The sequence below is a fragment of the Myotis myotis genome, unplaced genomic scaffold, assembly GCF_014108235.1.
Source record: "Myotis myotis isolate mMyoMyo1 unplaced genomic scaffold, mMyoMyo1.p scaffold_m19_p_1, whole genome shotgun sequence".
Lineage (NCBI taxonomy): Eukaryota > Metazoa > Chordata > Mammalia > Chiroptera > Vespertilionidae > Myotis > Myotis myotis.
The window spans coordinates 204,458,699-204,484,673 of NW_023416313.1; the positions used below are offsets into that span (position 1 = coordinate 204,458,699).

The following is a 25,975-nucleotide window of genomic DNA, read 5'->3' on the forward strand; positions in this document are numbered from 1 at the left end:
TTATAATTATGTCTTTTCATCACCTGTAGTGGCTGGCCTGGAGTGGATACTCCTATAGTTATTGAGTGAATGAATGACTCTTAAATAAATGCATGCATAAATAAATGGGTCTTGCTATATGAATCACTCCTCCACCAGTCTTCCTTCATCTTGTAACATTGACTCCTTTTGTATTTATTTGAATGTAAGACAATATCCTCTTTCATTTTATTTTTTAAAAATATATATTTTTATAGATTTCAGAGAGGAAGGGAGAGGGAGAGAGAGATACAAACATCAATGATGAGAGAGACTCATTGATTGGCTGCCTGGGGATTGAGCCTGCAACCTGAGCAAGTGCCCTTGACCTGAGTCGAACTCAGGACCCTTCAGTCCGCAGGCCAACGCTCTATCCACTGAGCCAAACCAGCTAGGGCCTGTTTCATTTCATTTTGTTGGCTTTTGGTAAGGTAAATTTTAATCTTCATGCTGGTGTATTGGCTTGCCTCGCCAGCATGGTGTTTTCTGCATCTTTTTTCCAACCTTTAATAAGAATGTTAGATCAGACAAGGGTAAGAACAGAACCTCATGGCATTCCGTTAAACAGGTCCACCCAACTGGACTGCTCTCCGTCTTACATTTGACCACTTAATCGACTAGTTAGTTTAAAATCAAGAGTCAACAAATGTATAACATGCTCAATAACTCTACAGGTATTTAAAAAATGAGATTGGTTTAACATGATTTATTCTTGGTGAAACCTCAGTTAACTATAACCTTATATTCTCTCTAGGTTCATAAGCCATGGGTTTTATAGCATCAATAGCATTTACAATGTCCCAAGACTTTCCACATACGCTTTTATTTAACTTCCCCCACACCCATGTCAGGTAGATACTCTAACTATCCCCAATTAATGTATGAGGAAACTGAAACTCAGAAGAATTAGGTAACTCGCTTGAGATCACACAGCTTTTAAGTGCCAGGATTCAGATACAGGTTTGCCTAACTCCAGCTCCTGCCTGCTTGATGCTTGTTACATACTAGTCATTGCCTATGGTCCTTCCTAAAATTGTGCCATGGTTTCATGTTAGGCTTATCAGTGCCCTTTATCTCAAAGTGTTTATCTGCTAAAGCATTGATAAGAGGTGGCATCATTTCTGGGTAGAGAGGCACGCCTAAGTGTTTCTGGCATACACGTAGTTCAGTGACCTCTCATCTGGAAGAGCTCCAGGTAACTAGATTAGTCTTCAAGGTCTCGGGTCTCCAGGCCTCATTCTCTCCAAGCTTCTCAGGCCTTAGGATATCTCTGCATTCCTAAGGGCCACAATAATAGGCTGGCTCATGTGCGTTGATGGGCAAAGCAATTCACTTCTGAGTCTCCAAAGCATTGGACTCTGTTGTATGTGGGTAGGATTTATTAACATTTTCCTCAAAGGCCTGGGGGTACCTGGATGTCTGTACTCAGCTCAGAGAACCACAAGCCTAATTTCCATGGGAGAGAATTGGACCTGGAGACAAGGCTCTTTGCCAAACAAGGAAATGATTCTTAGGTGTAAACACAGACTTGAAAAAAACGCATTGAGCCCATTACTGTGTGTTAGGCACCGTGTGAAGGGCTTTACATGCATTATCTCTTTTCATCTTTGAAACAAACCCATGACACAGGTCCTTAACTCTATTCCATTTTATACCTGAGGAAGCCGAGGCCCTGGTTTCGTTCCTGGCCCACCAGTGCACAGCTAGCGAGCAGGAGAGCTTGGATATACACTTCTGTCCGTCTGAGGCCCGAGCCCGTCTTTCTTTTATTTTTTATTTTTTTTAATTTTATTAAATCTTTATTGTTCAGATTATTACATTTGTTCCTCTTTTTTCCCCCCATAACTCCCCTCCTTCCAGTTCCCACCCCACCCTCTGCCCTCACTCCCCACCCACTGTCCTCATCCATAGGTGCATGATTTTTGTCCAGTTTCTTCCCGCATCTCCCACACCCCTTCTCCCCCCCCCCCCAAGAATAGTCAGTCCATTCCCTTTCTATGCCCCTGATTCTATTATAATCAACAGTTCATTCTGTTCATCAGATTATTTATTCACTTGATTCTTAGATTCACTTGTCGATAGATACATATTTGTTTCTCATAATTTGTATCTTTACCTTTTTCTTCTTCTTCCTCTTCTTAAAGGATACCTTTCAGCATTTCATATAATACTGGTTTGGTGGTGATGAACTCCTTTAGCTTTTCCTTATCTGTCCTTCAATTCTGAATGATAGCTTTGCTGGATAAAGTAATCTTGGTTGTAGGTTCTTGGCATTCATCACTTTGAATATTTCTTGCCACTCCCTTCTGGCCTGCAAAGTTTCTGTTGAGAAATCAGCTGACAGTCGTATGGGTATTCCCTTGTAGGTAACTGACTGTCTTTCTCTTGCTGCTTTTAAGATTCTCTCTTTGTCTTTTGCTCTTGGCATTTTAATGATGATGTATCTTGGTGTGGTCCTCTTTGGATTCCTTTTGTTTGGGGTTCTCTGTGCTTCCTGGACTTGTAAGTCTATTTCTTTCACCAGGTAGGGGAAGTTTTCTGTCATTATTTCTTCAAATAGGTTTTCAATATCTTGCTCTCTCTCATCTTCTGGCACCCCTATAATTCTGATGTTGGTACGCTTGAAGCTGTCCCAGAGGCTCCTTACACTATCTTCGTATTTTCGGATTCTTTTTTCATTTTGCTTTTCCGGTTGGGTGTTTTTTGCTTCTTCGCATTTCAAATCTTTGACTTGATTCTTGCGCTCCTCTGGTCTGCTGTTGGGAGTCTGTATAGTATTCTTTATTTCAGTCAGTGTATGCTTAATTTCTAGTTGGTTCTTTATCATAACATCGAGAGTCTCATTAGATTTCTTGTAGATCTCATTAAGTTTATTGGCGGCTTCTAGACAGTTCTTGAGAGATCTTAAAAGTGTGGTTCTGAACTCTGTATCTTCCATTGACAATTTTGTCCTGTTTCTTTGTCTCCGCATTTTTTTTTATGCTTTCTTGGTGCACCCCCTAGTGGTCTTTGTGCACAGTCTTGTTGTAGTTAAGCCTTGATTGTTGTAGTTAATACTGGGAGGATTTGACCTCCAGGCCAACTGGCTGTGAGAGTCAGCTGTGTCTGCAGTGGGAAAACTTCTGTCCTCTGGGGAGGTGCTAATCTAGCGTTTGCCTGAGGCTATCCGGCAAATGGCTCTGTGCAGGGCTTGGGCGGGGCGGGTCGCACAGGATCAACAGGGCGGGCGGAGGGAGCAGTTATGGCTGCTCTCAGTCCCGTCCCCAGAGGCTCTGCCTCTCAGAGTCCCAGCAACCGCTGCAAACCTCGGAGAGAAAGCTGCCCTTGCGTTCCAACCGATGCCAGACAGTCCCACTTCTCCCGTTTGAGTCTGGGTCCCTAGAGACTTGCCCAGAACTGGAGCTCAGGGCCTGAGCCTCCCTCCCGATTGAAAACGACAACCGTGCCCTCAGCCACCAGCCCGCTCTGCGCGCACCTCCCCACCTTTGTATTTTCCGCACTGCGCCTCCCCTGAGTCTCGGTATGCTGTTTTCTTTCCTTCTAGTTGAAGAATTTCCCCTCAGCCAGCTTTGCTGTGGTTCTGGGTGTTGTCCATTCCGTCTTTTAGTTGTATTTTTGAAGTGGTTGTGCAAGGCAGCAAACTCCGGTGTTTACCTATGCCGCCATCTTGGTTCTGAGCCCACCTTTCTAACCAATGGCGTCTTGCCTCCTCATGCAGAACCCAGCCTCTCGGAGACAGAGCCGGGCTCCTGTCTTAGCGCACCGCCCAGGTGGCCTTGGGTGTACCCTGGGGAGTGTGTTCTTCCTCAGATTGAATTCTCCAGACCAGTTAACACCGGGGTTGCTTTCTTCTAGAGCAGTGGTTCTCAACCTTCCTCATGCCACGACCCTTTAATACAGTTCCTCGTGTTGTGGTGACCCCCAACCATAAAATTATTTTTGTTGCTACTGCATAACTATAATTTTGCTGCTGTTATGAATCGTAATGTAAATATCTGATATGCGGGATGTATTTTGATTGTTAAAAATTGAACATAATTAAAGCACAGTGATTAACCACAAAAACAATATGTAATTATATATGTGTTTTCCGATGGTCTTAGGCGACCCCTGTGAAGGGTCGTTCGACCCCCAAAGGGGTCGCGACCCACAGGTTGAAAACCGCTGTTCTAGGGTGTGGATCTAGAGTTTGAGGATTTGGGAAGCAGGACCATCCTGTTGGCCAGCCATCTGTGGGATTTGGGGATGATGGAGTTGCAGCCTTAGTGTGTGCCTCTTTAAGGTTTGCAGGTCATGTAAAGGCAGTTCACCTGAGAATCTCTGCTTTCTTCTCCCACTATCTTTGCTCCAAATTAAAAAAACAAAACCAAAAACAAACCCCTATAAATTCAGCACATGGCTGGGGTTCTAGCAGATGATAGCATTTCACAAACACATTTGCAGGACATGGGTGGACATGCCTCAGAGTAAGAGCCTTGAATGCTGGTCCGGTGAGTTCAGAGTTGCACATAAAGAACGAGAGGTCTGAATTTTGGTGTCAGTTACTGAGTGTACCACCTCCACCCATCTTTTGTCTTTCTAATCCCCCCTATTCCTCCCTCCCACATTTCTTTTTTAAATATGTTTTTATTGATTTTAAAGAGAGAAGAAGGGAGATAGAGAGAGAGAAACATCAATTGACTGCCTCCTGCACGCTCCTTGCCCCCAAACCGCTGGGGATCAAGCCTGAAACCCAGGCATGTGCCCTGACTAGGAATCAAACCCGAGACCTCTAGATGCATGGGTCGACACTCAACCACTGAGCAATGCTGGCAGGGCCCTTTTCTTTTCTTTCTTTTAAATATAGTTTTATTTATTTCAGAGAGGAAAGGAGAGGGAGAGAGAGTTAAAAACATTAATGATGAGAGAATCATCAATCAGCTGCTTCCTACATGCCCCCCCCCCATTGGGGATTGAGCCCCATTCCTTAAATTCTCTTTGGAAAGAATGGCAGCCTTCCAGGGTGAGCCCTGCACTGCCCCCCATGCTCCTGCCCCCACTTCTGCCTTAGCGGTGACTCCATCTCTAGGCTGCCTGGGTAGGGGATGGCTATTGATAACGTTTGCTTCTCATTGGAGTTCTCTGAATGGGAACAAAAGCTGCTGAGTCCGCTGCCCAGAGCTGAAGTGCGGTGAAGGCTTCAGAGGAATGTCCCTATAGGGTCTGGCCAGACCCTTAAAGGTAGTTTTTTGAGATAAAATAAGGGCCATCAAGTTAAACACGTACCTGGGTTGCCAGTTTGCTCCCATTCCCAGTCAGGCACGTGTGGGAGGTAACCAGTTGATGTGTCTCTCTCACATCTCTCTCTTTGTCTCTCTCTCTCTCTCTCTCTCTCTCTCTCTCTCTCTCTCTCTCTCTCTCTTTCTCTTTCTCTTTTCCTCCCTCCCTCCCTCCCTCCTTCCTTCTCTCCCTCCCTTCCACTCTCTCTGAAAAAAAGCAATGGAGAAAAAAAACATGGCCCATGTGATATTTGGAGTATATGTATGCTAAAAAGTGGTTCATTTTTCTGAAATTCAAATTTAAGCAGGTATGTGGTTTGTCTTCGTTTTTTTTCTTAAATCTGACAGCCCACTTAGAGGGAGGAGGTACAGAAGAGGGTTTGTGCTTGATGTTGCCAAACTATCACAAAAAGAAGAAACTGCCTCCTTCTCTAGTAAAATAGGCTCCCCCCGCCCCGCACCCCCAACCTTCTGAGTTTGGCAATGCAGGAAGGTGGGGCTGGAACCAGATCCTCTGAGGGTCCTACAGAGTTTGGGGTAGGGCGCGTCTTGTGATGTGTACCAGCAGTGGGAGTGGGGTGAAGAAAAAAACCTCTCTTCAGCTACCTTCTCTTTGTGCCTCTAGGTCTGGCTTTCCCAGGGCTCCCTCTAATCTCTTCATCAATGGTGATGGTATAATAATCTCCTGTGAAAAATGCTGGTCCTCTAAAGAATGTCCTTGAAGGGAGTGCTTTCCCATGCCCTCCCAGCCTTGCCCCCAGGCTTCTGAACACTCTTCCATGCTGGGCACCTGAACCAGAGCCTCACCGTGTGTTCCGAGGACACCTTCCCTTGGGGCCCTCACGGGCTTTCCATGGGCCTAGGAGGACGCTTTGTGCCCCCTCGAAGATCTTGGCTTAAGAGTGGGTATAAAATCCTTGTGAACCCTGGAACTTTCTGAGGTCATGCTGGCCCTTTAAAACAAGGGTTTAGCCCTGGCCAGGTATCTCAGTTGGTTAGAATGTCATCTTGATAAGCCAAGGTTGTGGGTTCGATCTTCCATCAGGGCACATACAAGAAACAGCCAATGAATGCATAGATAAGTGGAACGACAAATTGATGTTTCTCTCTCTCTCTCTGTGTGTGTCTCTCTCTCTCTGCCTGTCTCTCTCTGTCTCTCCCTCTCCTTTTCTCTCTCTCAAAATCCCCCTCCCCCCACAATAAACCACACAAGGGTTTACTACAAGAAGGAGAAAAGGGAAATGAACACAGAGTAAACAGAACGCAGAGATAGGACCTAGGATCAGTGTTCCCCAGGTTTGCCTAATGATAGAATTCCCTGGGGTGATCGATTGAATGCATGCAAAGATTTCCATGGCTCTCTCCTGGAAATTCAAATCCAGAATTTGAATTTCTGGATCCGTCCCTGGAAATGTGCTGTTAACAAGCATTCTAGGCTATTCTGGTTTGCAGCAGAGTCAAGAACCTCTAACGTAGGTATGTTACGGGTCATTCTCACAGTCTTGAAGTCCCTTCCCACCCCTGCTGCCTCCATGTTAACCCCACAGCTGAGACCTGGGCCTGGCCAGTGATCTTCAGTATTCCCAAGGCCCTTTATGTCCAGGTTTTGTTTGTTTGTTTGGTTTTTGTTAAAATGTAGATTTCTAGCGCCATTCCAGGAGATTCAGCTAGCGTAGGCCCAGGGCAGGGCCCACGTATCTGCACGTTTGAGCTCTGAGGACTCCTAATGTCAGTGGTCCCTGGGCCACAGTTTGAAAAAACTACTCTTGACAAGGAGAGACTCAGAGTGATGACGAGTCCTTTCTGCCTTCCTAAAGCCCTCCCCGTCAGGGACTGGTACTTCCTCTGGGGAATGATACCAGGAATGACCAGGCCTTTCAGGGAAGATCACATTTTCTCATAGGAGTGTGGCCCTCACCCAGCAGGCTTAACTTGCTGGAGCTATACATGCCCAGATATAGCACCTGTATTCCTATTAGAGGCACTCACGCACAGAGCAGAGCACGTATTTCATTCCTGCCCTTCTTGTGGGACGCTGAGTCCCTTGGTTTGGGCGGTGGAGTGGACTGGTACTGTTTAACTCTGCTGGGGAGAGACAGCTAAACTAGAGACCGATTCAGAAACCATACATATAATATGCTCCTAATTCCTAATTCCTGTAGAAACAGTTGAAAAGAATGGCAGCCTCCCAGGGTGAGCCCCATGCCCCTGCCCCCACCTCTCCTGGCTGCCTTTGAGCGGGGGATCGCTACTGAAAAACCAGACTAGTCTAGCTGAGCCAGTGGGCCTCATACCTGAGCACTGTCAGAAGTACCTGGAGGGCTTGTTGACACACAGATCACAGAACTCCCACAGTGGCTGCTGCAGCAGGTCTGTGGAGGTGACAGGAATGTGCATGACTAACAAGCTCCCAGCTGCTGATAGGAATCTGGAACGGATTTCCCTAAAGCACCGAGTCCCCATGAACGTAGTGGTGTAGCTCAACCAGCTCTCGTGTTTCAGGTGGGTTTTTTTGCTTCCAGTCCTCTTGTTCACCGGATTGTCCTGGCAGGGTCCGGGACCTCCAGGTTCTTGACTCGCGCAGGAAAGAATTCAAGAACAAGTCCAAGTGAGAGCGGAAGGAGTTTTCTTTAGGTAGAAAAAGAGGCGAGGACATGGGTTCCTGGAAGTAGGATCGGGATGAGCCTGGGACAGCTGCTGCCATCTGCTGCTCCCCTAGTCATGGCGAAAGAAGTGAAAGTACACATCCGAGTGGATGCGGGCTCACTAGGTCAATCAGTTTTTCGGAGTTTATGTTTCCAAGGGTCAGGTTGTTTCTGAACTTCGTGGTGCCAAATTATGACTCCACCTTTTGGTCTTGTTCCTAATATGACCTGTTCCGAAAGTGCCCTGATGTTTGTCCTTCTCAGTCCCCCTCTACCTGTGGTGTCATTATAATCTACACTAATAAAAGAGAAACATGCAAATTGGTGTCACTCCACTACACCCACCAGCCAATCAGATGAGTATGCAAATTAACCCAACAAAGATGGCAGTTAATTTGCATATGCAGGCGCCAGAGCGAAGACTGAAGACTGAAGAGGCTTGGCTTCTCTGCTGCCAAGCCTCGCTGCGGCCTCAGCGGAGAAGCCAAGCCTCGCCTCGCTGCAGCTGGACCAAAGGCCTGGGTCCCAGGTGCCAGAGGAAAACTGGTGCCGGCAGCCAGGGGATGGAAGGCCTATTGCACGAATCTCTTTGTGCAATGGGCCTCTAGTCCTATTTAATAAAATGCAAATAGACCGAACGGCAGAACAACCGACCAACCAATCAAAGCATAATATGCTAATGATATGCTAAGGCTGCTCAACTGCTCACTATGATGTGCCCTGACCACCAGGGGGCAGATGCTCCGACCGGTAGGTTAGCTTGCTGCTGGGGTCCAGCCCATTGGAACTGAGCAAGATGGGCTAGACATGCCCTGGAGCCCTCCCACTGTCCCTCCCGGGCTGATCATGCACCGATGGGGTCCCTCAGCCTGGCCTGCACCCTCTCGCAATCTGGGACCCCTTGGGGGATATCAAAGAGCTGGTTTCAGCCGATCCCACAGGCCACTCCTCTTGGGAGGGCACCAGACGCAGGGCCTATGGCTAGGGAGCGCTGCTGTGGCACCGGGAGCCTCTCCAGATCGGGACTGATTGGGCGTGAGCTTGTGGCTGGCACAGTGGGGCTGGGATGAGCGGGAGCGGCAGGTAGGAGCTGCAGGGGGCATTGGACTGCGGGTTTTGGCCCAATCCCTGCAGGCCACCCAGAGGGACCCCATCTGTGCACAGATTTGTGCACCGGGCCTCTAGTGATTATATAATGAACTTTGGGGCCTTTCTCTGGTCAATTTTTCCTCCATTTTAGATTGATTTGGTTTTAGCAAGGCCTTGTTGTTGACTTCTGCGGCCACTACAGGAGTTTCCTGCCATAGCTGTCTTCCCTTTGGTTATGCCTGGAGTTGGGGGCTCTGATGAGAGGGCCTAGTGGCTTATCGACCTGTGATGTCCGCTCCTACTTACTCATTTCACTTGTTGAGAGCTTTTCCTAGCTTCTTTCTATCCTGCCTCAGTCCTGGATAATTTCCCTCTGTTTCCTGTGGATTTTGCTCTCCTTCTTCATTCCGGGTGGACCCAAGTTCAGAGTAGCCATCACACCTTAAGCTGAGTGTGACTTGGAACATTGTCTTGCCCCTTGCAGTGTGAGGCTCAAACCATACGCTGAGAGGGGCCGAGAGGTGTGAGGAGCAGGACTACGGGCTACTTTCATTCTTCTCTCTGCCCACATTCCACCCCACCACCCTTTTAAGGAATGTGTCCTTTTGTGGGTCCCCTGGACTCAGGAATGGAATTTCCAAGTGGCTGGGTGTGTGGTGTAAAGATTAGGTGGGTATGCTTATTGCTTAAGAAGTCCTCGAGACCCTCAACGTTGTGTATGAAAATGGGTTCTATGGAAAGTAATCTCACAGGGTGATCTGAACAGTTGCTTTTTTTTTTAATCCTCACCCTCGAACATGTTTTTTTTTTTTATTGATTTTGATTTATTTATTATTGATTTCAGAGATGAAGGGAGAGGGAGAGAGAGATAGAAACATCTATGATGAGAGAGAATCATTGATCGGCTGCCTACTACACGCCTCCTACTGGAGATCGAGCCCTGACTTGGTGTGGCTCAGCTGGTTGAGCATTGACCCATGCACATACCCTGGTGTGGGCTCAATCCCCAGGGTATCGACTGAGGTTTCGCTCTCTCTTTCACCCTCTCCCTTCCTCTTTCTCAAACCAATAAAAACAAACAAAACAAAACAAACAAAAAAGAATGAGGACTCTAGAGCCATACACTCTGGGTTGAAATCCAGCTCTGCCACTTATTCTTCTTCTGGGAACCTGAAAAAGGGAGTGAGTCAGCTGCACGTATGCAACCCTGCTTATGATAAAAATGCCCTCTCTGGTAAAAATGACTACAACTGGACTGGGAGACCTTCTCATATCTGATAAGAAGCCATTCTTTGTGTTTTGCTGAGTTTAGTGACTCTTTCACTGTCCTGTCCTTTATGGAGGACCCTGGAAGCTATGCCTATGGCATTGTTGCAAGCAGTCGTGGCTCCTGTCAGGTGTTAAACCAGAGTGGTTGCCACAGCCACCTTTTCCTGCACTGAGCCATCACCTTGCGGGCCAACGAGAATGGCTTCTGGATGGCTGGATGGCTGGGGTTCGGTGCACTGGTCCCCTTGAAAAGGAGCCCTAAGGCTGCCCTGTCAGAGAGCTGTGTCCCTTCTAAGTGCATCTAATGTCAAGTATCAGTGGTAGTCTTATGAGTCTCGAAGTTTAGTTAAAACTAAAAGGTCTCCTGGTGTATTTGATTTTCAACTCTGTGCACTTTTCTCATCTATAAATTGGGGAAGATAACACCAGCTGCTTTCTAGGGTTGTTGGGAGGATTGTAAGGTACGTAGAACAGTGGCTAGCACACAAGTATGTGCTGCTGCCGTTACCACCATCATCATCATCATCATCAATGTTATTAGGAAGGGAGGGCAGGAGGCCCTTTGTCCTTTGGGTCAGTTCTAGTCTCATCTCATAGTTACTATAACTCACTATATGGCTTTGGACAAATGACCTCATTCTCTAAGGACACAGCTTCTAACAGTATATTCCAGGTTTTCCATTTATGTGTTGAACGAGTCGATGAATTAGAAGAGGCAACTAAGTGCTTTTTAGGGTCCTTTCTGGTTTCACATACAAGGTTTTGTGTGGCATTGATTCTGAGAAGCAAGCGGAAGGAGCGATGGGGAAGGAGGTGAGAAACCACCTGCAGAGGGAGTGGTGTCAGGGGTCAGAGGTCAGAGGTCTGGAGAGGGGACAGGTCATCAGATAGAGGTGGAAGGTGTCCAGTAGTTCCGCTTACCCCATACATCCAGCCAAGGGCTTAAGAAAGGACTGCGGATGATGCTGACGTGGGAGAAATGCTTCCCAGAACCGAGGGCAGGCCTAAAGGGACCAGAGGGCCAGGTTGAAATGGCTGCTTTTGGTTGTTTGGGAGTATTTCTTGGAGAAAAACTTCAGAGTAGTCTCCGTGGATACTCCCTGGATTTTTCTTCTCTGAGGACACCATTCACAGTGGCAATGAGAACGAGGATTTCCGGCCTCCTGACCTGCTGGGGGGAGGAGCTAGCAGGCGCCCCCGCAGAAGGCCAGCCCTAACGCTGTGTGTTTCTCCCTCCCTCCTTAGGTCTGAATACTGGGGCTTTTTATGCCTTGTCCACTCTGCTGAATCGCATGGTGATCTTGCACTTTCCGGTAAGGGCGTCCCCTAAGCATGCGGGGCCCAGAGAGAATGAGGTTCCTGAGTCTGTCTCGCAGGAGCTGGGGTAGTGGTTAACCCTTGGATCCCCCACTTCTAGGCAGCAGGGTACCGTGGTATGCTTATGGGATCTGGAGGGTCTCAACCCCTGCTCTGGTGGCACTAAACTGTGTGACAAGCTAGTTCGTGTCTCTGAGCATAATTACTTACTGAAAGATTATTTTTAGGATTAGAAAGTAAATAATACTGTGTGTGTGTATGTGTATATTTATATATGTTATCTATACATCGAGCGCATAGCATGCCACCTGACAACAGAGTAAGTAAACATATATATTTGGAGCCACATCTGAAATATTTAATTTGTAAAGTATGGGCAAAGTTTAATTTCGCACTCTCAGTTACTCAACTGAAAGTATTGTTTAAATGCTTCCAGAACCAGTGAGGACTGGATATGGGGAATGGGATACTGACTATCCTGGAGGCAGGAATCCCAGGTCTAACCTTTTTGTGAAAGGACCAGGGTCGCGTAGTTACAGAGGTGGTCACTGCCGCTAAGTGTTCCAGTTTGGAGTTTGACAGGTCTGAGTTCAAATCCTAGCTCAGCATTTAACAAATGCCTCGTGACCTTGGACTGATAGGTTCATCTCACTGTGCCTCAGTTTCTTCATCTGAAAAGTGGGGAGTACTGATTCCTAACCTTATGGTGGGGAATTATGAGAATCAAATGGGAGAATGATGTGAACTCCCTTGGCATGGTGCCTGGCTCATAAAAGTAAGGGCTCACAAATATATCACTGTTATTTTACCATTCCTCTTGGCACTAATAGCTCAAAAACACCTAAGTATGGGATATTTGGATATACATATTTCAGTTTACCTATCTGTGAAATGGGAAAAATGGTAAATAAGAGAAAAGAGTTGCTATAAGGATTACATATTTTTTAAAAATCTTCCTCAAAGTGGTTCTAAGGACAGAATTTGGTTCACCCCAGCATCCAGTATCAGGCACCCACATCTGGGGTTATATTTTGTTGGGAGGATTTTCTCCCCGTTGGCAGCCTCTTACAGGGCTGCCCTGATACCGTCTGAGAACTGGGTCTAATGGAGCCTGAGTTCCTTGCCTTTGCCCCTCACCTTGTGGTGACTGTCCTCTGCCTGGGCCTTGTCCTGTCGCTGGCTGATCTTTGGGGTTGTGGTTTTCTTTCCCAGGGGGAAGAAGTGAATGCTGGAAGAATAGGCCTGACCATTGTCATTGCTGGAATGTTTGGGGCTATGATCTCAGGTATCTGGCTGGATAGGTCCAAAACCTACAAGTAAGTGATTCTTCCTCTCGGACTGGGAACTGGGGGACTCATTTTGAAATGACATGTTCATTTAGCAGTGCAGCTCCAAAGGTTTCGGTGCGGCAACTGAGTGGTCACGGGGGTGGTTCACATTGATCTTCTCTGAGCCTCATTTTCCTCACTTATAAAACAAGGGAAGCAATACCTGCCCGGTGGGGCTCTTAGAGAGATTAGAGATAAAGGACATGAGGCCTAGCACAGTACCACTCTCCCAAGTATAGCTGTGCAAGGGACAGGTGCGGGAGAAATGAAAATGAATGTAGAAAAATGTCAGCAGTTGGAAAGTTGGTGGAAACCCCAAAGAGTGGAGATGAGGGAGTGATTCCACTGGCCTGTTCTCAGGGCTCCCTTGGACCCCATGGCCTTAACAGTGGTGCTCTGTGCTTACTTTGGTTTGCAGTGTATTATCTTGCAATTGCTTATACTGTACCTTGTTGGTATATATTGTGATGTGCTTTGGGTCTGAATGTCCAGAACATTTCTAAGAGCCCAGAGTGGTCTTCTTAAGATTTTAGTGTACGTCAGCCCTGGCCGGGTAGTTCATTGTCCCATACACCAAAAAGTTTCAGGTTCGATTCCTGGTCAAGGCACATACCGGTTGGAGCATGTAAGCAATGGATGTTTCTCTCTTTCTCTAAAATCAGTGAACATATCCTCAGGTGAGAATAAAAAAAAAAGGCCCTAGCCGGCTTGGCTCAGTGGATAGAGCGTCAGCCTGTGGACTGAAGGGTCCCAGGTTCGATTCTGGCCAAGGGCACATGTGTGGGTTGCCAGCTCAATCCCCAGTAGGGGGTGTGCAGGAGGCAGCCGATCAATGATTCTCTCTCATCACTGGTGTTTCTCTCTCTCCCTCTCCTTCTCCCTTCCTCTCTGAAATCAATAAAGAAATATATTTTTTTAAAAAAAAGATTTTAGTGTAAGTCAAACTAATTCAGGATGCTATTAAAAATACACACTTGTGAACTCCACCGTCATGGATGCCAGTTCAGTAGGGGAATCTGCATGTGCCTCAATCTGCATTTGTGTCAAATGCCTCAAATTCAATAGACAGGCTCAGAAGAAAGACTGAATAAAATAGGCACAACATTCTTCTCACTGCATCTTTTTTTTAAGAATATATTTTTATTGATTTCATAGAGGAAAGGAGAAGGAGAGAGAGATACAAACATCAATGATGAGAGAAAATCATTGATCAGCTGCCTCCTGCACGCCCCCTATTGGGGATCGAGTCCGCAACCCAGGCATGTGCCCTTGACCGGAATTGAACTTGGGACCCTTCACTTCGCAGGCCGACGCTCTGTCCACGGAGCCAAACTGGCTAGGGCTACTGCATCTTTCCAGTGCTCTGCATGCATTGGGTGCTCAATTAATGCTGGCCAGCAGGGCGGCTGCCAGGGTTGCCCTGCACTGGGTCAGGGCGGCATTCAGGGCTGCTTTGACAAGGCCTCCAAAGTCCCCAGTGTCTGGAGGCGACAAGACAGTGGCAGACCTGTTCTCTGCCCCACAAACCCACTTCTGTGAGGCTCTGGTCAGACCAGGTCTCACTGTGGCTGCCCTAGTCAAAGGCCAATTGAGGCCATCCCCAGTGATGTGTCTGCCTGGCTAAACATGACGAAGGCCTGGCTGGGCTTAATGAACTGCTGCTGGAGCTTGGCTTCCCACTCGTCTCTCTCATCTGTCAATTGCTTGCTTCAGCCACACATGAGAGCAGTGCTTGCTTGGTGGCAGGAGGAGGAGGAGGAGGAGGAGGAATTTTGCTAAGGCTGGAATGTGGGCAGCAGATGATTCAGAGGAAAATACAATGAAAGGGCTGGAGAGGACCCTTCAGGACCTCGATACCACCAGTTCCTTTGCCCCGTTCAATGCCTAGGTCCTGCAGGCAGCACCAGCCACTCCCTGCACTACTCCCCAGGGAGAAAGGAGAGCGAAAACTGTGATCCAGTCTTTTGGGTGCCCGTCCATTTCTCCCCGAGGCCCTCAGATTTGTCCTGTCCTGGTTTGGAGGCTGGAAATGAGGTCCCTTTATCTTCAGACTGGGATTACAAATAGTTTTTCTAGATGGATCAGTGGTTTGAGATGAAGCCGTGGTTGAACTAATCTGGGGAAAGATGAGCTGGCGGGGTCAGCGAGAGAGAATGGTGTTCATGACGTTGCTTCCTGCAGGGTGGGTCGGACTAGATGAGGGGAGCAGGGTGGAGGAAGGACAAAGCTCCTCTATCTGAAGCAGCTCTGAAGTGCCGGGTGGGAGGGGCATCCCCCATAGGCTCTGGCCGAGAGCTTTTCCAAAGCTGCAACCACGCTGAGTATTCGTATCCTCTGTGCAATAGAGGAAAGAGCGCAGAGTTCCAGTCCAAGTCCCAACGCTGCATTTGTTCAACGGGTTCCTTTAGACTAGTCACCTAACCAGCTTGAGCCTCAGTTTTCTTATTTGTAAAAGTAGGGATCGTCATACATTTCTCTCAGGGCTTTTATAATGTTTGAGTGAAATAATAAATGAATGTAAAATGCTTTAGAGCAGTGGTTCTCAACCTTCTGGCCCTTTAAATACAGTTCCTCATGCTGTGACCCAACCATAAAATTATTTTCGTTGCTGCTTCATAACTGTAATGTTGCTACTGTTATGAATCGTAAAGTAAATATCTGATATGCAGGATGGTCGTAGGCGACCCCTGTGAAAGGGTCCTTCGACCGCCAAAGGGGTCGCGACCCACAGGTTGAGAACCGCTGCTTTAGAGAATTCCTGGCACCCAAGAGCTGTAGGTATTAGTTTGACATTACCATAGTGTCCGTCCTCAGATGCCCCCACCAGGTTCCTGGCTTCAGGAGAAATGTGTGAAGGCTTTAAACTTGCATCGTCTGAGACCTGATGTTCAGCGCAGGAGGGAAGAGGTGTACGCAGAGCTGCTCCCCTGCAATAAGTAGGGCAAAGAGAGGAGCAGGAGTCAGGGCCCCAGCAGAGTCCAGAGTGGGTGCCATGGGAGAAGTGTGGGGAAGGGCACAGGCTGGGTGAGCCTGAAACAGACCAGCTCATTGCTGATGGTCCTTCTGAGGGGACTGGCAAAGGGAAGTGTGACAGGGAGTGGGCGGGGCTTTCTCACTTTGTCGTCACACACTTAGTTCAGGGCTGGAGAATGTTCTCCGTTAGTTCCTGCTGTCTGGAGTAATTCAGATTCAGCAGGAAAACCCATGCAAGTGGCAGCAGGAAGAATGTAGAGATGACAGAGAGACTAAAAGCTAGGTCACTTCTCAGCATTGTCGCGGGGTCCTGGGTGAAGTAGACATGCAGAATTGGGTGGCTTCCGGGGTAGTCCTGCACGCTGGTGCTCCTCCTGTTTGTGTGCCCTTCTTGCTGTGGGTAGGACCTGACAAGTCAAAGGGCAGTTTGCTATTGTTGAGAGGGGTCTGCAGGAGGAGAACACACATGCAGCAAGATGGCTTCATACACTCCTGGTCTTACCCTTTGTAGCAGTGACCACATACAATTAAATAATTATCTGTGTGATTATTGGTTTGGTTATTCATCTATGAGAGCAGATGTTTCAGCACACAGCAGAGGGCTGAACGCAGAGCAGGTGCCTGATAGGTACTTGTAGAATGAATGAATGACCGAACGAACAAATGGTCCTATTAAAGTCAGAAATGTATAAGTCAACCTTTTTGTCTCCGCTTGTAGGGAGACGACCCTGGTGGTGTATGTCATGACTCTGGTGGGCATGGTGGTGTACACTTTGACCTTGCCCCTCCAGCATCTGTGGATAGTGTTCATCACCGCTGGCACCATGGGGTAAGTTTCACCTCTAACATGTTTAACCAGAAAGCACCATCCGTGGCTCCTAGAGCTGCTGACATCCTAGGATGTCATATGGATCCCTTGGCCGCCTTCTCACTGACCCGTGTGGAGATGTGGAAATGGTGCCCAGAGCTCTTGTTTGTTTTGGTAGCACTTCAAAAGGCCACCTGGGGCTTCCAGACCCACCCGTGCTGTTGGGATGCACTGTGTTCTTTACAGACTTGGGAGGTTAGGAAATGTTTAGAGTCTTTTTTAGCTCTGCCTCAGACAACGTGGGTCCTGGAAAGTCTGGGTTTAAGCAGACTGCTGCGGACTGTCTTATAGACCACAGGCATGTCACTTAGCCACTCTGAGCCCCTATCTCCTCATGTGTAAAGGAAGAGGAGTGGCCTGCCTTGTAGGGTTGTTGGAGGATTGAGAGAGATAACAGATGTGAAAGCAGCAAAAAGTGTGGTGCCGATGTAAGGCGTTAGAATTGAAAATTTCTAGACCTGTTGTATAAGAAAGCATACCTCCTGCGCAGGGGTCTCTGCTCAGCATCACCTCCCCATTATTTACTGTGGACAGTACGTGTGTGTGCGCGTGTGTGTATGCGTGCGTGTGTGTGTGCGTGCGTGTGTGTGTGTGTGTGTGTGTGTGTGTGTGTGTGTGAAAGTCAGCTGGTGACTAGTGACTCTCTGGGGGGAAATAAGGAGGACTTTGAGCTCCTTCTTCCAGGTCACACAGAGTCATGGAGATGCTGTTCTATATCCAGGGACTTCCCACTCCCAGCGTAGGGTCTGTGTACCCACGACAGAGTCTCTCAGCTGAGGGCTGAACACCCCAGGCATCCTACCCTTCTGTAAATGCTGACCCTGTCTGCCACTGGTGGCTGGATGTGCAAGAAGAAGAGCTTTTGAGTACAAAGGCCTCCTGAGGACAAAGCCTACCTATGAAGCGCTTCCTGGCCTGCAGGATCTCCCTTTGCTTGGTCTGGCCATCTAGGGGGTGGCCTGATCATTCAAGGGCCCAGCATGTCTTGATGAGTAGAAACGAGGAGGAGGTGGGCTCTCTGGCCTTCTTGTTCTGCAAGGTCTCCATCACCTTGTTTCTGTTGTCTGGCCTTCAGGTTCTTTATGACTGGCTATCTCCCACTGGGATTTGAGTTTGCTGTGGAGCTGACATACCCAGAATCGGAAGGCATATCGTCTGGCCTCCTCAACGTGTCTGCCCAGGTAGGTCTTACTTGGTGGTGGTCCCATAGCAGGGGCTATTTGTTCTCTGCTTTGCTTGGTGGCCACAGGCATTGCATTATGGCAGCTCAACTCTACTGTGGGCTGGTTGGCTGGGCCCTTGTTCCCAGTCTTCTTTGTATCTTTCCAGGTATTTGGGATCATCTTCACCATCTCCCAGGGCCAGATAATTGAAAACTACGGCACCATGCCCGGGAACATCTTTCTGTGTGTGTTCCTCGCCCTTGGAGCGGCCCTCACTGGTGAGTTGGGGCCTTGGGACAAGATAAGGCTCTGGCTGCTCATGGGCTGAGGCAGTTTGGGACCCAGTGTCTTGATGGACTGTACAGACCAGGAGTACACATTACATACACAGGACGGAGGGAAGGACGTGTCAGGAAATCTGCCAGGGAGGTAATCACATGTTTTTTTTTGGTGGAATGAACATGGGCTTTGGAGATGCAAGGCCCTTGTTTGAATCCCAGGCTGTGATACTAACCTCCACAGCTGTCTGCCCTTGGGCAAGTGGACCAACATCTGGGAACTTCAGTTTCCTAATTTGTAAAACGGGGATTATTGTGAGGATTAGAGCAGCGTTCGCCAACTCTCTGGCAAATATAAGGCCACTGTCGTTGGCTCCTGGCTGTCAGGGACAGCCACGATCTCCAGGCTTTCACAAGGTAGGAGATGGTGTGCCCCTAGCTCCCTGGAATATCTGATGTAGGTCCGGGATACCTGTGGCCCTTGGGACAATTAGGGCTCCCTCTCTGGGATGAATTTGAGCATTAGTCTGCTTGATGACTCTGTGTCTCTGTTGCTATTCCTTCTTAATCCCTTGACCTCAGCACTCATCAAGGCAGACCTACGGAGGCAGAAAGCGAACATGGAATTTCCTGAGAATGTATGTACTGGGAGCTTGCTGGGCTGAAATCTGGGTTGCAGGCTGAGGAAGTGGCAGCATGGGTGGGGGTGGGGGGAGCAGCCTGGGTGGGGGCAGGACAGCTCCCAGAGCAGACCGATTTCAAGGTGCCTGTAAGGCCAGCGCAGCTCTCAGGAACATGGCACCCAGTTTCCTCAGTGGCTGCTTCAGCACTGCTTTTCTGCTGCTCTTTCCCGGGCTCCTCTCCAGCTTCCTTCTCTTCCTCTGGGCTCCCTGCTCTGGTCCTCAGGGTGTGTCACTGTTATCACAGTCTGCTGAGCAGCACCCTCCCCTGAGTGGATCCTGAGCCCGGTTCGGTTCAGAGGCGCTGACTCTGCTGCTTTCAGCCTGGGGTCAGTGGCTGCAGAGGAATGGTGGGAGCCTGTCATGGCAGTGGTGGCCCCAAGGCATGGGGCTGTCCTGGTATGTTACAGCCACGCAGGCAGTGCCATGGGGCTCGAAGGACTGGAGCCAGTGGATAGCCAGTCAGGCCCTAAAGCGTAAGTCAGGAAGCAGGAGCCATGATGGTGGAAGAAGAGAGAACCAGGAGTGTGATCTGCAATAGGAAAGTGTGTCCCCACTGTTCTCATCAGCTGGGAGTCATTTTAACCACAATGTTAGGTATCAAATCTGAGCCAGGATGAAAGGAATTTCAAATCTTAGCAGTAAATGTGGGATTATTTTAAACAAAAAGAAAACCTCCAAAACTTATTACAGAGGCCATACATGCTCTTTATAGAAAAATGAAAAAAATACAAAAGCGTACAAAATTTTAAAATCATCCTGTAATACCATCATCGAGAGGTGAGATGCTGGTTTTTTTTAGCACTGACTTATACATGTCCATATCCCCATATAATATATCCATATATATTTTGGTTTTTAAACAAAAATGGAATCTTGTCCTATCTGCCTTTGTACATGTTGTGAACACTTAGCTCATTAGTCTTTTTTTTTTTTTTTACAACATACATTTTTTTTAAAAATCCTCACCCGAGGATATTTTTCCGTTGATTTTTTTAGAGATAGTCGAAGGGAAGGAGAGAGGGAAGGTGGGAGAGAGGGAGGAAGAATGAGGGAGAGAAAGACAGAGAGAGTGAGAGAGACACGTCGATTGGTTGCTTCCCGTATGCGCCCCGACCAGGGCTGGAGATTGAGCTTGCAACTGAGGTACGTGCCCTTGATCGGGAATCAAACCCCTGACCCTCTGGTGTGTGAGCCACACACGGCTAGGGCTACAACATACTTTCAGTGAGTGCACGGTGTTCTGTTATGTGGGGAAACCATAATTTGTTTAACAGTTTTCCTGTCCATGGACATTAAGGTTCTTTGCAATTGTTGTTTTAAGTCACCTTGCCCTGGAAGTGGAATCTTTGCGCACGTTCTGAAGCACAGTGTTTCCTTGAGAAATGGACCGGTGGTCACGCACAGTTGAAGGCCTTGATATATACAGTGGGGCCTTGACTTACGAGTGTCCTGACTGACGAGTTTTTTGAGATACCAGCTGTCTCTCGGCGGATTTTTTGCGTTGAGTTGATAGAGTAATTTGAGTTAACGAGCTCCGTAAGAGCTCGGTCTCGGAACGAATTAAACTCGTAAGTCACGGCCCCACTGTATTGTAAACCGTCCTCCAGAAAGCTGCTCTCAGCAGCACCAGTGTGCAGCGCTATGGCAGTCAGTGTATGAGGGCCAACACGGAGTGTTTATCTGTTTGAAAACTCCTTGCCAATTCTCTAAGGCAAGAGTGGTATCTGAAAGAGGTATATTTAGTATTTTAAGGATACGCGTTGGCAGATAGATGATAATCTTTCATACTCTCCTGTTTGCCTTCTGATATCACACTCCAGACTTGGCAGTAGCATGTGGAGGGAGAGGAGCTAGGACCAGAAATTCACTGGAGTGACAGGGGAAGCCTTAGGGCAAGAAAGCTGTTCTCTGGACAGGTGTGAGGCCCATGGCATTGTCACTGTGGAGAGGGGCTCCCACCTGTGCCACACACAAGCAAACAGGGTTTGGAACACTTTGATGAGTATAAAATGAGCCTGCGAAAAGGTGCCAGGAAGGACACAGGGTCGATTTCTGGTGAAGAGGTTTCAGCTTGGAATATGGCACATTGTGTCAAGTCATACGAGATTTTTGCCATGTTTACTGAATGATGCAAACAAGAAGAGAGTAAAGGTTCCTATAGTCTTAGCACCCAGAGATAACCTGTCACGTTGGAGTCCGCTTCTCCGTGTTGCTATCTGTGGGGATGCTTGTACACATTTGGTTTTCTGCTCTGCTTGTTTACTTAACACAGCTTGACAACCTTTCTGCACCTACATTCTTTTTTATTTTAATATATTTTTATTGATTCCAGAGAGGAAAGGAGAGGGAAAGAGAGATAGAAACATCAATGATGAGAGAGAATCATTGATTGGCTACCTCCTGCACACCCCCAAGTGGGGATTGAGCCCGCAACCCAGGCATGTGCCCTTGACCGGAATCAAACCCGGGACCCTTCAGTCCACAGGCCTACGCTCTATCTACTGAGCCAAACTGGCGAGGGCACACCTTACATTCTATAACCTCATATCTGTCCACACACACACACACACAAACTCTTCCACTTTCTCTTGTTGAATATTTAGGCTGTTCCAATATTTCACTATTCTTGCAACCAGATCCTTGTGCATGCGGACCACGTTTGTCACGCAAGGTTGGAGTTGCTGGCTCAGTCACCTTCTTTTTGGAGTATTGGAAGCAGCACTGAGTAATAATAGGAGACAAGTCTCGTGCTGGTTCTCTACTGTCTGTGTCCCTGGATAAGTCACTGTGCATCTCTGGACCTCACTTGCATTTGGGCAGCTGGTGTGATGGGAGGTTAGAGTGATGCTGGGCTTGACACCCAGGGAAACCAGGTCTGCACGAGCACCCTTCCTCTGAAGCCGCCGTGGTGGTCAGTGTCAGTGAGACCGGCACGCTAGCACACACATTCATTAGCAGAGCCAGGGAAAGACAGGGCACATAGCAGATCTGGCCAGAACTGCTCTTTCTTGCTAATCAATGAGATATATCGTTTTGATAAAAAGGGACAGAGCTTAAGGGATGGGGGTAGGCAGCTGACCTTGACTTTGAAAATCTTGGTTTGAGTTTCCATTTTTCTTCAAGTTGAAAGAGTGGCTGTGCTTCCATTCCCACTAATCTGTGTTTCTGATGGTGATTTCAAGGCGATGGCTCTGAAGGAGGCAGGTGTATGTGTACGTATGCGCGCACGTACATGTGCCAGAGAGACTGCCTGAGTGACTTAAGCTGCCCGAATAAAGGCTTCTTATGACTGAGGCTGACCTGGGGCCAAAAGGTAGTGAGACTGCAAACGGGAAGGTTGGGGTTCCATAGCTGTTGCCATTGCCGTGGACTGGCCCTGAGACACTCCCTGGGGAAGCACCATGAGTCTGATTGACAGGACTCTAGCTTGGCCCGGCACACGCACGCTCCTGAGTGGTGCGGTGCTGGGCTTTTCCCAAGGCCTTCTCCCTAACCAGATGAACCCTTGAGCGAAGAAGCAAAGTGCTCCTCGAAAGAGCAAATTCCCCAGGGGGTGGCATGCACCAAGGGTCCCCAGAGGACCGTTTCCAGGCCGTGTGTAATGCCAAACCCACCTCACAAGTGTGACCCAGAAGACGCTTCTAATCCCGCGCCATCTCTCACTGAGAAAGCCAAAGCCAGCCCAACACAGAGCCTCTTCTTCTATGCACAAAGCATAGATACTTACTTGTAGTCATTGAGTTTTTATATGCAATGATGCATCCTGCCTGTATAAGCATTTTTTGTTGTATCCATTCCATGCACATTATAATAATATTCCTCATCCTGGGGGCTGCCTCCAAATGGGCATAGTTAGGAATGCGGATGGAGTTGCAGACGTGGCACTTGGACAGCTGTTGGATGGTCAGGGCCCGGGATGTTTAGGTTGGATTGCGGAGGGAGCGGGAGGGGACGGCACTGGCACTTGGAGGGGGATGGTTGTGGTGACTATGGCATCACAGAAAGCTGGCCTTCTGGTTTTTCCTTTGATGACCTTGTGATGGCGTGCGTGCATGCGTGCGTTTGTGCATGCGTGTTTGTGTGTGTGTGTGTGTGTGTGTGTGCGTGTGTGTGTAGGGAGCTCACGAGCCAGGGGCTGGCACTTCTTTCCTTGTTCCCTTTGTTCACTCATGAATATGCTTCTGGCTCCTGTCTTTCCCGCTGACTATAGAGTCCCTGCCAGGCAGTGGCTCCCGCCAGGGGGGAGCCCTGTGCCGCTTCACCCCAAGGCCTGCCTGCTTGTTTTGCCTTGTAGAAACTCCAGGAGGAGGAGGAAAAGGTGGAGAATGTGGAGAAAGCAGACAATGTCACCAGCAAAGCACCCACCACTTTGTCTGAGGAGCATCTCTGAGACGAGAAGGGGTTTGCAACTCAGGGAACACGGACACCCCCACCTCTTCCGTCAGCACAGCTCACTGCCAGCACCAGGGTCTCCACAGGGGCAGCTTGTGGAGGGAACCAGCTGGAATATTTGTGGCTTGGACGGCAGTGCCTAGCTTCTGGAACCCACTCAAGAGCCTGCACGGTCTAGTTGGGGGAAATCGCACCTTTCACCAAATGCAGATTCGATTCCCGCCCCTCCCCTTGTAGGTTCTGGGAGCTGGTGTTGGGAGAGGCTGGTGAGTCGTGGAGTCAGTCCTGGCTTTGTGCCTTGCCTTCCCTCTTCACCTCCATCCCTCATGGAGAAAGCCTGCAAAATGATCATGGAAAGAAAGCTTATTCAGATATTAACTTTTTCTAGTGTGTCAAGACCCTTAGAAGCCCGATTCTAAGGAGCGGCAGCTGCGCGGGATGAGGGTCATTCTGGGGTCATTGGACCGACCGCCAACATTCCGTGGGAGAGGAAGCACCATCGGAACAAACCCGCGGGTCCTCTGGGCCTCTGTCCTCCTGGCCTGAAGTTGGGGGCTGTCTCCAAACCCTCTTTCTTAAGAGCTGATCAAACCAAACATCAATAAAACTTGAGAAAGACTTTGTTGTAGCCTTGAAGGAGAAACTGATTTGGGAAAGGTAGCCCCCCCGGGCGGGGGTGGGTGAGGGTGCTGGGGGCTACCTGCTGGGTGTGTTTGTGCAGGCCCGTATTTGGGAACTCAGGGAGCTCCAATAGGGACCGGGGAAGTTCTTTTCTACAAAATCAGCCCTTGCCCAGAGATTCTGTGTGTCGTTGTCACCTCTGACACCTTCATATGGACGCTGCCTAGGGGAACTAGGTGTTAGTTTTCTCTGGAGAGAGGGGAGACCAGCCACTGTCCTGTGTAACCTTTATTGAAAATGAACCTCGATCCCTGCCATGCTGAGAAATTCAAAGCTGCTTCTGAGATGAGAGGAAATGTGGCCTTTGACATGGGAACCGGATCTGCTTGAATGAAGCGTATCCCCCTTGGATGGGGACGGTATTTGTACACCTGCCCCCTTCTAGCACTAACCTTTTATCAGATGTTCCGGATCTTAGGGGAGTCCCTTTCAGCCAGCCCAAGCTGACCCCCTCTCCTGCTGAACCTGCTATCTGGCTATACTTATAGGCTTGGGTGGGCAGCGTCTCCTGAAGAGAAGACATTTTGGTAATTTCTCCTATACACTGAGCAGCTGCAGGCAGGACCAATGTGCTGGTTTGCTGTGGCTACTGCCCTGGACACAGCATGCCAGAGCAGCCTGTGCTGGCAACAGAGCTGGGTTCTGGGGCCACAGCCAGAGAAGCTGGGGTGTGTGTGTACGGACACTGGATGTAATCAAAGAAGCTCACACTGCGGGTGGGGGGACTGAGTGAGGGTGGAGAGAATGCCTTACACTGTTTTTTTTTAAAGAGAGATGTTTTCACTCATTTTTTAGAGAAACATCGATGTGAGAAATATCAATTGTTTGCCCCCCATACGTGCCCCAACCAGGGATCGAACCCCCAGCACCTAGGTATGGGCCCTGACCTGGAACTGAACCTGCCACCTTTTGGCGTACGGGTTGACACTCCAACCAACTGAGCAGTCCGGCCAGCGCAGTATGCCTTCCTTTTTGACAGGGAGAAAGGTGTTTACTCTTCATTCCCTCAAAATGTGTTAACAAAAGGTTTACCAAATCCGTTGCTTTGTTTTGAAACATAATTTGCGTTTTTCTATTTGTAAACCAGATGTTGTGAAGCAATAAAAGATTTTCCAAGTGGTCTGCCTTGTCACTTGATGGGGCAGAGGTGGGTTTCTGGTAGTCAGTCCTTCTGAGGTTATTGCACATTTCTGAGTGCTGGAGGATGTGGTGGGGCGTGGGGGCTGGGGGAGCAGCTCCTGCGGCCTCCCAGAAAAGGGGTTCTCTTTTTACTGAGGTGTTACCATCCCAGTGGGTTATTTTTTTTATTTATTTTATTGATTTTTTTACAGAGAGGAAGGGAGAGGGATAGAGAGTTAGAAACATCGATGAGAGAGAAACATCCATCAGCTGCCTCCTGCACACCCCCCTCTGGGGATGTGCCTGCAACCAAGGTACATGCCCTTGACCGGACTTGAACCTGGGACCCTTCAGTCCGCAGGCCGACGCTCTATCCACTGAGCCAAACCGGTTAGGGCACCAGTGGGTTACTTTTTAAAGACGAGGCTGTAAAGGTTACTGTCGGCCTTTGTGGGAGACAGCAACTCAGCGTCCAACACATGACCCTGACCGCTGTCTGTACTGCGTACCCATGAAGGCTCACCCGAGTGTGAGTGCTGATGAGAGAGCCACTGTTGTTTTTGGCTCTGCCTCAAAGGGTGGCTGGTGTTTGTCTTACAGTCACCCCAGCTGGGCTCCAGCGAGCTCTAGCCAGAGGCCACAGTTCCGGCACCTGCTGTTGTGATTTTCCTTCTGAACTGTCCTACTGACTGCCTCTCCTCCCTTCTCAGCGGTGCTCACCTTGTCTCTTACTTGGGTGTGCTGCGATCAGTTTTTCGTACATGTCTTACCTAGAGTCACACTGCCTGTGGCATTCTGGCACCATCTCTGTTAGCAATTCTACTTTAGATCATGTAGGAAGGAGCTAAGTTGGGGCTATTAAAGAAACCGAATAGTCATAGTGTCTGCTAAATA

The 25,975-nt window shown here is 48.6% G+C and overlaps 1 protein-coding gene across 5 annotated transcripts in view; it reads left to right on the forward strand.

Annotated features, from left to right (window-relative positions):
* FLVCR2 (FLVCR heme transporter 2) overlaps nucleotides 1-25,082 on the forward strand; it is a 61,927-nt gene extending 36,845 nt beyond the window's left edge. For 2 of the 5 annotated variants that reach the window (XM_036313573.1, XM_036313607.1), the window contains 7 exons: nucleotides 11,525-11,592; nucleotides 12,809-12,912; nucleotides 16,616-16,726; nucleotides 17,841-17,946; nucleotides 18,095-18,206; nucleotides 18,789-18,844; nucleotides 23,184-25,082. In XM_036313573.1, coding sequence (XP_036169466.1) covers nucleotides 11,525-11,592; nucleotides 12,809-12,912; nucleotides 16,616-16,726; nucleotides 17,841-17,946; nucleotides 18,095-18,206; nucleotides 18,789-18,844; nucleotides 23,184-23,279 — 653 coding nt within the window. In that variant the 3' untranslated portion in view covers nucleotides 23,280-25,082. The remainder of the gene's footprint in view (nucleotides 1-11,524; nucleotides 11,593-12,808; nucleotides 12,913-16,615; nucleotides 16,727-17,840; nucleotides 17,947-18,094; nucleotides 18,207-18,788; nucleotides 18,845-23,183) is intronic. The other 3 variants (XR_004968270.1, XM_036313587.1, XM_036313597.1) reach the window with 3 other exon arrangements.
* Nucleotides 25,083-25,975: the final 893 nt, after the last annotated feature.